Source organism: Falco punctatus (assembly GCF_963210335.1).
Source record: "Falco punctatus genome assembly, chromosome: 2".
NCBI classification, from domain to species: Eukaryota; Metazoa; Chordata; class Aves; order Falconiformes; family Falconidae; genus Falco; species Falco punctatus.
The window spans coordinates 66,252,521-66,265,186 of NC_137581.1; the positions used below are offsets into that span (position 1 = coordinate 66,252,521).

General features: G+C 41.9%; 2 protein-coding genes across 12 annotated transcripts in view; both read right to left on the reverse strand.

The window, feature by feature from the left end:
- CCDC138 (coiled-coil domain containing 138) overlaps positions 1-1,660 on the reverse strand; it is a 43,625-nt gene extending 41,965 nt beyond the window's left edge. For 6 of the 8 annotated variants that reach the window (XR_013926374.1, XM_080377426.1, XM_080377427.1 and 3 more), the window contains exon 1: positions 14-1,660. Coding sequence is in view for 5 of the 8 variants with exons in the window: in XM_080377426.1 (XP_080233552.1) it covers positions 14-377 (364 nt within the window). In the remaining 3 variants the exon portion in view is untranslated. The remainder of the gene's footprint in view (positions 1-13) is intronic. The other 2 variants (XM_080377424.1, XM_080377430.1) reach the window with 2 other exon arrangements.
- A 79-nt stretch (positions 1,661-1,739) lies between these two features.
- Positions 1,740-12,666, reverse strand: part of RGPD4 (RANBP2 like and GRIP domain containing 4) — a 34,960-nt gene continuing 24,033 nt past the window's right edge. For 2 of the 4 annotated variants that reach the window (XM_080377397.1, XM_080377395.1), the window contains 9 exons: positions 12,177-12,341; positions 10,671-10,763; positions 9,587-9,783; positions 6,387-6,615; positions 5,720-5,818; positions 5,409-5,551; positions 4,295-4,568; positions 3,813-4,147; positions 1,740-2,327 (listed from right to left, as the gene is read on the reverse strand). In XM_080377397.1, coding sequence (XP_080233523.1) covers positions 2,022-2,327; positions 3,813-4,147; positions 4,295-4,568; positions 5,409-5,551; positions 5,720-5,818; positions 6,387-6,615; positions 9,587-9,783; positions 10,671-10,763; positions 12,177-12,341 — 1,841 coding nt within the window. In that variant the 3' untranslated portion in view covers positions 1,740-2,021. Of the gene's footprint in view, positions 2,328-3,812; positions 4,148-4,294; positions 4,569-5,408; positions 5,552-5,719; positions 5,819-6,386; positions 6,616-9,586; positions 9,784-10,670; positions 10,764-12,176; positions 12,345-12,666 lie in introns of all 4 variants that reach the window. The other 2 variants (XM_080377396.1, XM_080377394.1) reach the window with 1 other exon arrangement.

A 12,666-nucleotide genomic window follows, 5' to 3' on the forward strand; every position in this document is an offset into this window, starting at 1 on the left:
CCTCCAATCTCACCCCCGCCGGCCCGCGCAGGCAGCGCCGCCAGAGACGCCCGGCCCCGGGGCCGTGGCCGACCGTACCGCGCCGCCGCACCGCTCCCGCTCAAAGAAGCCGCCACCAGCCGCAGACGGCGGGCGCAGGCGCGACAGGCCGCGGCGGAAGCAGCGGGCGCGCGGCGGGGCGCAGGCGCACACGGCCCCATCGCCCGCTGGGGCGGGGCCGGTGCCCCCGGGCCGGGAAGCGGCGGCGCTGCCGGCGGAGCCCTCGGCCAGAGCGGGCAGGGGCGGGCGGGGCACCGGCGGGGCTGCGGCGTGCGGGAGTGGTTTCGCACTCCCACTCGGCTTCGCGGGGCTGTGCTGCGCCTGCCGCCCGGCCCCATCCCTTGGGGTTTATTGTCCAAGAGTCTTAATGCTTCTGCAGGAGCTTTAGGGAAGGAGTACTCCTACTAGCCTTAAAAAACTAATAAATCTCAAAGCAGAATATTCAAATTACATATTTTCAATTTTAAAGATCAAAATGCCAGATCGGTTACTTTGAAGAAAACTTTGATAATGGCAGCATTAACATGTAGAGTAGGAATAAAAAAAACCCACAAAACCACAATTTTACTCATGCTGATTCACTATTAAGAGACAAGTTTTTGTCCTGGTTTCAACAGGGACAGAGTTATGCAGTGCTGTGGTTTGGGTCGGGTGTGAGACCAGTGTTGGTAACTGATGTTGACAGTTGTTGCTGGCTGATGTTTCTATCAAGTCAAGGACTTTTCAGTTCCTCAGGCCCTGCCAGCGAGAGGGCTGGCAGGGCACAGGACATTGGGAGGGGACACAGCCAGGACAGCTGACCCAAGCTAGCCCAAGGGGTATTCCATACCCTGGGCCAGCAGGCCTGGTGGGGGGAGGGGTTGGCTGGGGGCTGCTGATGGCTGCTCAGGGGCTGGCTGGGCATCGGTCAGCAGGTGGTGAGCAACTCTTATCATGCATCGCTTGTTTTCTCCCTTCCCTTTGGGTTTCCTTCCTCTCCCCTTCTCCCTCTTTTTAATTTTAATTATTATTATTTAAAAAATGCAATTACTAAATTGTTCTTACCTAAATCCTCAAGTTTAACTTTGTTCCCAATTCTCCTCCCCATCCCTTGGTGGGGGAGGAAGGGATGGGGAGTGCCATCCCTTGGTGGGGGAGGAAGGGATGGGGAGTGCTGTCTGGTACTTAGGTCACCGGCTGGGGTTAAACTACAACAATTTAAAAAAGATAAAATGACCCACGGCATATGTAAGCCACACTTAAAAGTCAGTTCTGCAGTGAGGTCAGACAAGTTGCCACAGCAAACAGCTAATAAACGTTGAGAAGATAGGCAAGACAGCCATGTCATAGCAGCTGCAGCGGGTTATACTACAGCATTTCAGGTAAAATCCCCATGTTAAGCAGATGTCTTTCAATAAACTAAGACCTTTAGAAATACTCTGTGTAAAAAAAAAAAAAGTTTGTACACTTCTCTAGCAAAATAGAGATTGAAATATTTAAGAACTATTCTCTAGCTTTCAAATATTGACATGCTATTCTGAGACTTCAGACAGCACAAGCCAGAATCTACCTGCCTCAGCTTGCTTTCTGCACATTTGAGTAAGCATTAAGTTTCAACTGCCTTCAGTTTACTGACCAGTAATTAGTACTTACAATTTACATATTTAAAAATCGAGATTTGACAGAAGCCAAATCATGCAAGTTTTTCTTTTCTAAGCAAATCAGAGTGAAAACAAGACATTTATCTTAACAAGACTAAGATTTAATTTTTAAAATTTGACATTTAATACAAATATGTCAGGATAACACAAATACACCTGAAATATGCCAGTGTCTGAACTTATTTATCATGCAAAAAATCAATTAGAACACATAAAAAATCCAACTTCAAGCTGTAATTTTACATTTATACATCAGAAATGTCCATTTTAACAAGTTGAAATAATTAGTCAATAACATCTAAATACTGATTTATACTCCTAGAACATCTGTATACCCAAATTCTATATTTGCCCACAGTCTGTAATGACAACTCTTCCGCTCACTAGTCCTTTAGGAGAACCAAAGGATTCAATCTTTCTCACAACATCCATTCCATCTTTCACAAAACCAAATACCACATGCTTGAAGTCCAAGTGTTCTGCTTTTTTAAGTGTTATAAAGAACTGAGAGTTATTCGTATCCCTGCCCTTATTTGCCATTGACAACAATCCAGGACCAGTGTGTTTCACTTCGAAATTCTCATCTTCAAATGCTGTTCCATAAATTGACCGTCCACCTGTTCCATTATGGTTAGTTATATCGCCTCCCTTAAAAAAAAAAAGGGGGGGGGGGGCACACAGCATTAACTTAAACAAGTCCTGAAACATGAACCAACAGGAAAATTATATCCACTTTCAACAGTTAGGACTGCTTTGGAAGCACTCATTCTTAGTTTTCCACAAGTACCATATTTATTTAGATACAATGCTTCCCAGCTTCAGCAGCTTTGTTCAAGGTAAGGTAATGGAAGCAGTAATGGAAAGTTTGTCCCTTGTTTATTCTGAACACAGTGTTTTATCTTCCTGCTCCGTGTAGCAACCATTCCTCTAGGCCAGTCTTTCCCACTGCCTGCTTCCTGCATCACTTGGCCTTGATAGCTGGGACCTGGTTATCTCACCGAAGGCCTGCCTTAGCTTAATCCCTGCAGGCACAGAATTGGTCACTTGAAAAGGGTTAAGGTACCAGTGACCAGTAACTTCCTGCTTCTGTGCAGGCATCGGCTTTTCCCACATTACTGCTTCTTCAGGAGAGCAGCTACTGCTAGTGAGCAGTGTCTTTTGTCTTTCTGCAAGGCAGCAAGCTTCTGTCTCCCAGTTACTGGACTGTACACATAAAGGTGAGAGTGTAGGTTATCATATCTTTGAAGGAAAGCCTTAATGCTCATTGAAAAGCTTCTCACTGTACCTGGAGAAAGTTTAGGCAAAGCAGAGCAAACAGAATACCCCAATTTGAAGTGATAAAAACTCACTTTTTCTGAGGGTATGCACAGTGCAGTTAACTGTTTCAGAAGGAAGTCTGCTCCTTACGGGGTGTGGAATACCCCACAACAAGTTTAAACCCTACATGAGCAGCACTGCTTTCCTTATCAGAAAGGCACAAAGTTTTAACAAAAGAGCCACAACGGGCATACTTCAGACACAGGTGATATCTAATCAAGAGACCGGATAGTTTTTTTATTCTGGTGACAGGGCATTCATATATTACTGCCTACTTCTAAGTTTGTAGAGGGTTGTACCTCATCTTCAGGGATGTAGTAACATGCAGGAACATTAGTGCAGCATGTAAGGAAGTTGGTTATATAAGAGAAGCCTGGAAATATGTGTTATTAGCAGGTCAGCATACAGAAGTTCCTCTCCATAGAGAGAGGAGGCTGAATGGTAGTTTTGGGAACCCTTACTGTCCCTTGAGTTTCTGTTCAGCAACAGACCCCTTGTCCATTTTAAGAGGAGATCCCTCTCTCTTCTTTCTTCCACACTAACATGTCAGTGCTAGGTAACACTACAGCATCAGGCAGCTGGCAGACACAGGTAAAAAGCATTTAGCTTAGGGCAGCATGTGCTGCTTGTACCATTTCTCATCTCCTGAAATGGCAGGAAGGCAGATGCCTGGAAGGGACAGATGAGTGTATCTCGCACACCAGATTCATGCTGCCAATAAGAACATGCTATCCTGTATAAGTGATTCTTTTAATTGCCATTGTTAGTCAAGATACATCTCATTCTCTCAATTAAGAGCCTTCCTGTTATACTTACCTGACACACAAAGTCAGTGACTATTCTGTGAAAGCAGGAGTTCTTGAATCCAAATCCTTTCTCTCCTGTGCACAGGGCCCTGAAATTTTCAGCAGTTCGAGGGACAATATTTGAAAATAGTTCCATGGTTATGTGTCCTAAAGGTTCATCATCAGCAGAAACTTCAAAATACACAATGGGGTTGGTGTCCTTTGACAGTCCTGCTGCCAGAGATAAGTGTCCCTTCTGTAACTCTGACAAGCTTAGCTGGCATTCTTCAAACCTCCTCTTGAAAGAGTTAGCCATTTCTTGGCTTTTAAATCTGACTGCAAGCTGCTCTACTTTTACTTCACCATCTGAAAATAAATCCAAGAACAGGTTTCTTTAGTTCTGTTAAGTATAGTCAGAGACAAATAACTTTCATCTTACAACCTCCAGGGAAAAACCAAAGCCGCAGAAACTACAGACCACTTCGAAAAACAAAAACCACCTGACAAACTCACCAGCATAATCTGTGGCTGTCCAAATTAAAGCATTGTTGGATGTATCAGAGGGCACTAAGTTCATTTCCTTGGTGATGACGTGGTTTGCACAGACCTTAAGAACTTGGTCTCTTCTCATTAGGACTCTGTAGTATTTCTTCTGTGTATGGAAGAGGATCTTTATCTCTCCAACACCACGCTCCTTCCACTGAGTAGCATCTCTGTCCCATCTGTAAAGTTTTGCCCTCTCTTTGAAGAGAATTTCTTCGTCTTCTTCTCCAGACTTTACCTCCACCTAAAAAAAAAGCAGAGTACCTGTGATTTCCCAAAGAACTGCTGTCATCAATGATATTAAGTATTACATACACTTACGATTCTGACCTATTACAATGGAAATTTATTCAGTGTATTCCTTTCTCCAACATCATATTCGCCACACACCAAAACGAGTAAAACATCTAACCTTTCCATAATTTAAGAGCCCAAGAAATTCCACTGTTTGAGATTAATTATAGTATTGCAATACTACTTCACCATGCTGCGTATCGTTTTGGTAGGCATTTGTTCCGTTTCTGTGTTGGGAGTGGGTTTTTTGTTTATTTTTCAATGGGTTTTGTACATGCATGTTATTTCTTAAAAATAACCCCCCCAAAAAACAACAGAAAACCCAAAGCACTATTCAAGTGTTCTGGCAAGTTTCCCAGGAAAGGTGCAGGTTTGCTGAATGATGTGCAAAATGAGAAGCGAAGATACAGTACTGTTACCATTTCAGGCATTACCTTTTGAACATTGTTAAAGAACTTGATATTTGCACTTGAACAGAATGAACACCAACTGAGTATAACAAACTAAGGCCACATGACAGCCGTATCTCCTCCTCACTTTATGTATGCATATTACTGGCCTCTAACCTCCTTTAGTTAACATTATCTTCCAAAGATAAGAAACACTTGCGAGAACTGGAAAAGTAGGTAACAAACAACTCTTTGTGGAGAGAGAAATGAGACTGAAGGGAAGCAGCAAATAAAAGAACAAAGAAAAATCACAGAAGTTGCAATAAGCATTTTTTAAAAACTTGCTGTGTTAGCAGACATGCTTATATTAGTGTTGGTTTATCATCTAGAAGTCACCTTACCTCTGGTAAGGACACAATTGGCTCAAAGTGGATATCATCGCTATGTACCACCTCATCATCACTACCACCTTCATCTTCATCTACTTTATGGGCTGCCTCTCCAAACACAGCTGCTCCTGTATTTGCCCATTTGAAGTTTTCATCTACAATTAAGACAGTTACATTTCAAACTTTGCGTAGTTTCTTCCTCCCGACAAAAACTTACAGAAAACTGGTGTTAACTGATGGATCAATAGAAATTTGGTGCATAGAAGGTATACTGTATCAAGAAGTCCAGCTGAGTGCCTGTCTCAGAGACTAGTTTAACCCACCTTTTGAGCCAAAAGCAAAGTCTCCAGAGCTTTTGGAAGCCAGATCTGCAAACGACAAGCCTGGGGTATTGCCGAAACCAAATGAGATGATTCTGTTTTCTATCAAATAAGAGAGGAAAGTCAAAGGTTTTTCTCTGCCTTTCTTAAAGAAAACACATTTAATATTATATATTCACAAGAATAAACTGGGAAGTATCTGTGGTATTTTTGCCTTCCAATAAATTTAAAGTTTACATAACACTTGTCACAACGATATCATTTAAGAAAAAGGCTCAAGACTGTGTGAGATCGTTTCAGTATGCTACTTCTGTGCAGATCCACAGAACTAGTAAGTATTCACGCGGTATTTAACAGTGAACTAATGAGAGAAAGTACATCATATATAAATTATGTAACAGCCACTAGCATTGCTCTGCAGTAGCGCTATCTGCACACAGCAGAATTTGATGTATATAATTATTTTAATCCCCAGTCATGTTTCTGCTAGATTGGTACTTATGCTTCTAATTCAGTGTTGGTACTGCTTCTCTCCAAGGCTACTACATTAGATAAACCAATCTACAGAAAAGCATACTTAGCTTCCTATCAAAAGAAAAGGAACCAAAACAAAAATCCAACCACCAAAAAACCACCTCACACACCCACCAGAACATACCCCTGACCTTACCTTGTGTTGACTCTGAACAGTCCAAATCAGTTTTTTTAGTTGATAAGTCTACAGGTTTGTCATTGGCTCCTGATGAAGCTTGCGATACATGCACAGTTTCCATAGTGGAATCTGGTTCTTCATTGTTGGTAGCTGACTGGACAAATACCGTCACCTCACCAGTTGGTGGGCAAGGTACTTCTTCCTTACTGGTACAAACTAAGTCAGTTGAACTTGTACTGTCATTCTCCTGAGATCAATACAAAAAGCAAAGTAGTAAGCTGTGGGAGAGGAGGATAGAGAATGTCTGAAGAGGAATGTGTGAGAGAAGTATGGAGAATGTCTGACCATTACTGATGGGAGATAAGAGAGAGGAGGATGGAGAATGTCTGAAGAGAGGTACACGAGAGGAAGATGGAGAATGTCTGACCTGGCAGGAGATGAGAGAACAGGTGGGTATTGTGAAGGAGAGTAAGAAAGATAAACATGGTTATCTAGTAGCAACTAGACAGGTTTGCAGCTAGTGACTCTGTTAGAATGGATCCGTGACAAAGTGCTGGACTTTCCACCTGATGGCACTTTGCAAATTCCTGCCTGGCAAGCAGTCAGCAGACGATTGTATGATGCTGCTGCAGGGGGGGACTCAGCAGCAGGAATGCATTTAGCACCTTGGTAGCAAATTCTGACTACTCTTCACCAAGTGCAGACTAATTCTACTTACAGTGCTAAACCAGGGGAGGATGTAAATTCCATTGACAGCGCCACTCTTCTCAACGATTGCATTGACCCTGTTTGTACCTCCTCTGCCCCCAAAGCTCCTGTCGCCGACTGCAGCAATCCTCACAACACAGGACCAAGTGTGGAAACAGGACAGCTCAGACAATGATTCCATTGATACTGATAAACCTTTTGTTCCAGGTCCCACAGATCCAGAAAAGGAACTAGACCTTTTTCCTCCCTGCAATGGGTTGACTGTATTTTTGGGGAAGGTGAAAGGGGGTCCAGGGGATTGGTGGCGGGAAATGCAAGTGGGAAGCACAAGCAAGGGGATTTGGGAGTTGCTGTGGCATGTCCAGTATTGTATTGGCCAAATCAGCCTCCAGAGTGGCAGCCTGTGCAATATAAGGCTGTTAAGAGTTAAGAAAAGCAGTGCAGGAAGGGGGTATTCATAGTACATTTGCTATATCCCTTCTTGAAGCGATGGTAGAGTCTTACACACTCACACTGCATGACTCAAAGTCATTGCTTTGTATGGCACTAAGTCCAACGCAGTATATGATGTAGTTATCTGATTTTCGTGAGCTATGTCTAATGGCCTTGATTGAAAACCTTAATCGGGGAATTGCTGTTAACTATGAGCAGTTGGCTGGCAAAAATTATTATGCCGCTTCCATGACTCAGGCAAGGTATCACAGGGACGCCTATTTGCAAATTAAGGACGTAGCTATTAAGGTAGTCCTGAAGACACTGAAGTCTGGGTATGAGTCCAGTGAGTCATCTGCCAGTCCTGCAGGGTCCTAAAGTGTCATATACTAACTTTATTGATTGGCTTCAGAATATTTTGTAACAACCAGTCAAGCATGAGGAAGCTCAAGGGTTCCGTTTAAAACAACTAGCTATGATAATGCCAATGAAGATTGCAAGCGGGCATTGCAGCCCTTGCAAAATCACAACCCCACTACCTGTCAAATGTTTCTAACGCAGACCTCACAGCAGCCTGTAACTCTCGAGTTCTGGAATGCAGCGCAACACATTTTTGCTTCTCTAATCTCTTCTGTAGGAATAGTACATGCTCTTAACTTGCTTAGTAAATTAGGCTGCTAGCTTGCTGAAGAAAGTAATACTACAAACGCTACTCTTTCTGGCTTATTAGTTGATGTCAACCCTGTCCATTGTGCATCGCTACAGAACCAAGCTGCTATTGATTTTTTTATTGTTAGCACAGGGACATGGGTGTGAAGACTTTGATGAGATGTATTACGTGAATCTGAGTGACCACTCTGAATCAATTCACAAAATCTTACAAAACTTAAAAGTCTTTAACAAAGATCGGCAGCAGAGCCAGGGGTGGGATGTCTTTGGTCTCTTCTCACGGCTGGGAAACTTTAGGCTGTAGATCAAAAGTATTGCAGGATTTATTATAATTGCCTTAACCACCTTATTGATGTTTGTCTTATGTCTCCCATGCCTTTTTTTTTTTTCCTGTATTCAGGAAAAAAATTCAGGTTTAGTTGACCATAACATAAATCAGGTCACAGTCACCCAGCTACACACAACCTTTGCCTTGTCACAATTAACAAACAAAAAGCAAAGTAGTAAGCTGTGGGAGAGGAGGATAGAGAATGTCTGAAGAGGAATATGTGAGAGGAGTATGGAGAATGTCTGACCATTACTGATGGGAGATAAGAGAGAGGGGGACGGAGAATGTCTGAAAAGAGATACATGAGAGGTGGATGGAGAATGTCTGACCTGGCAAGAAATGAGAACAGGTAGGTATTGTGAAGGAGAGTAAGATAAACATAGTTATCAGTAGCAAATAGGCGTCTGCATGCTTGTAGTGATATGTAACTATGTAACTGCATGAATGGTTTCTACCCTGAGCCTGGTGTTACATACAGCTGGAATTTGTATCTGGGCTCAGAGATACAAATATGAGCTTCTCTGTACAATAAAGTGCCTCTGGCTGCACCACAACCCGAGTCCATGCCTTCATATGCCACAGTAAAGCCAGAAGAGCCTAGTATGCAAACTACTTCCTCAGGAGACTAACAGTTATTTTAGAAAAAAGTATACCAAGAAAAATTGTTGTTGCAAGCTTTCTGAAGTTCATTATACTTAACATGCAAAGACAAGAGACTGAAGTATCTTTGTAGTAGTATGCTTTCAAAAAACCCCACTATTATTTCCTGAAAGCAAATCGGGGGGGGGGGGGGGGGGGGGGGGGGGGCAGGCCAGGGAGAGACACATAAGATTTTACTAGCCAAAGCAGTGTATAATTTATGAGAACAGCTGTACCTCCTTTCCCTTCCTGAGGAACTTAAGGCCTAAGCTTCCATTTCAGTGTTGGCAAAGGTATGAGGCACAACCACAAGAGTCAAATATTTTTTCACCATTGGATGTTTTAGTTCTCACAAGGTAAAAAAAAATGTTAAGTATCACATGTATATGAAGTAATTGCACAAGTTTAATGACAACTAGTTTAGGAAGAGTTTAGTTCTTACTTTCCTTTCTTGAATCTTAACTTTTGTCTGAAAGTCTTCTGGACTGTTATCCTTAGTGTCACTGCTGACGCCACCGACAGATGTAGAAGGAACCTGGAGAGTTGCTGTTTCAGCCTTCTCCTCAGGAGATGGTTTCTTTTCCTCAGTAGCAGCACATTCTCTTTCACTGTTGACTTCACTTTTTCCAGTGATGCCCACTGCAAAGAAATTTAAGTGGAAACTAGTTGGGAAGGCAGCTAAATACTGAAGTAATTTTTGGCACCTACATTATAAAAGATAGCCAAACTAACCTGAAGTAAGACTTAGGAGTTTTTCAAATAGTATTATTGTTTAAACAGTGGAAATGCAGACCAACTAACTTAACTCCACTTGGGGTGAACCAGAATTGGAAATTCATCATACTTTGTTTTCTATTGCTATCAGGGAATTTCCATGAAATGATTAAAACTTCAATCTTGCAGCTGCCACTGCAATAGCTTCTTTCCACATTTGTTCGCATTTCAGATGGCTCAATACATACCTTCTTTTCTAGCACATATCCTCAACCCCCCCCCCCCCAACTTCACTTCTAGAAGTATCTATCCAAATCTTCAGTTATACAACACTGAACTGAGGCACAAGCCAAAGCTGACAAACATAAGCAGCAAATTCACTCTTCTACAAAATATACCTGTATTTTTAGTATAAAGACCAAGTATCTTTATTTTAATTGAACAATATTAACTCATAAGCTTATTTTAAATGTACTATCTGCACAAGTAGCAAGCATTCACAGATGTAAACAACTTATGTCTTGGACAGTATCAAGGCAAGCTGAATTCATCATATTCAAAAGGGGCTCAAGGTAGGAAGACACTTTAATGTTTTTGTTTAGAGGCCACCTGAAAAGTACATTTCTCATTCAGGTACCACTTTACTGCTAACTAACATACTATGCTTAAAGATTTACTTTGAGATGCTCAGCATCATTGCTTCTAAAAACTCTCTCAGGAAACAAAATTAGTTGCAGTGCCCCACGTCCTTCAGTTTTAAAGCTTGTATTTCAATATATAAGAAGTTTTAAACACTGTGTTTTAAGACATACCTTTTACAGGATCTTGCAATTTCTTTTTCTTTTCTGAATCACTGGGATACAATTTCCCATTAAGTTTCTTAACAGCTGTTTCATAGTCTTCATCTTAAATAGAGGAAATAAGCATAAGTTTTCAAGTATCCCTTAAGTACAGAGAAGTCTGCTAAGCCCTTCAGACTCATAAACATAGCAAGTATTAGTAATTTTTGCTTAGGTTTTAAAAGTTCCACAGATCAGCACGTAAGCTTTCACTTCCTATTTTGCATACATGTGTTTCAGTGTGCTATTGACACTTTTCTCAGCCTAGACTCTCACAGATAAACGGCACAGGTTTTGTTTTCAGAAAACACATTTCTTATTGAGTCATGTTGATTACGAGTACCACTAAACAGAACTGGGAAGAAGACTGAAGATCTTTTTTATATAAGCTAGCAAGTTCAGATGTTTGTGGGAGGGGGCTTGCCTTCTCACATTTTCTATTGAATGCAATGCTTCAGAACTTCAATTTAACAGCTCTGCTGCTGAATAAATGAGGAGTAATGTAGTTGCATCCAGTAAGATTTGATATAGAATATGTGCAGTTTTAGTGTCAGGAATTAGTTTTAGAGGAAAAATAAGCCATTAGTCTAGCATCTAGTGAACCTTAGAATGCTCCTTTTTTGATAAAGGCTGCCTTGTATTTGTCTCTAAAAATAGCTATAGAAGTAAACCTCTTGCTCAAATATCTGATTAACCAACTGCATCGGCAATGTGAGCGGCAACACCCATAAGACACCAATACAAATTCCCTCTAGTCATTCCTGGGCCTCCGTTGTACTGTTCTGTCTCAAAGACCTGAGTGTACATCCCTGGCCATAAGGAAGGTAACAGGATTATTTCCCATCAGTCCAAACAAAAATATTTGAGTGTCTAATGGTTCTGACAGTATCCAAAGAATCACAGAATATTTCAAGTTAGAAAGGACTCATAAGGATCAGAGTCCAGCACTCTACTCCTTACAGGACCTAAAAGTAAACTATATGATGTTGTCCAGATGCCCCTTGAACTGTGACAGGTTTGGTGCCAGGATCACTTCCCTGAGAAGTCTGTTCCAGTGACTGTCCACACTCTCGGTGAAGGACCTTTCCCTAATGTCCAATCTTAACTTCCCCTGATGCAGCTTCATTCTATTCCCTCATGTCCTGTCACTGGTCACCAGACAGAGATCATCAGCACCGCCTCCTCCTCCGCTGCCCCCCTTGAGGAAGTTGCAGACTGCAATGAGGGCGCCCCTCAGCCTTCTCTTCTCCAAGCTGAACACACCAAGTGACCTCAGCCCCTCCTTCTAAGTCTGGCCTTCAAGGCGTTTCACCATGTTGGTCACCCTCCCCTGGACACACTCTTAATAGTCTGACGTCCTTATTACATCAAGGCACCCAAAATTGCACACAGTGCTTGAGATGGGGCTGCGCAACTATGGTGTGTTACACCCTTTCCCCACAAAAAGGCAACACAAAGATCAATTTTGGCACTCCTTACCGTCATCCTCGTCACTCACATATCCAGGCTTATTCTTGTAACAGAAGAATGTTGAAGGTAGCTTGAGAAAGCCAGCGAGAGCCTTCTGTTCAGGGGTAGGCATTAACTCGTAAACTATTATAACCTCATCAGATGGAAGATAGTCTTTTGACATCGTTGTCTTCTCTGCTTTTTTTACAGAAATTGAACAGACCATTAAAACTGAGTAATTTCAGAACAGGGAGTAACATTAACACACTGCTATTATTACAGAACCAAGTTAATTCTAAGGCAGTTAGAAATACATTTGGAGCCTGCATTTTGTGCTGATCCACAAAAAACAATCAAAGTTAAAGGATGCTAGGACAGAACATCCTGTTAAAATTTAAGAAATTCTAAGCTGCATGTGCAACAACATCCTATTCCACTGCCTTTGGAATTCAAGTATCAGAACAGAAGCAAGCCTGCATCTTTATATTGTTGTAAGGATTATTTAATTCAGTCCTCATGT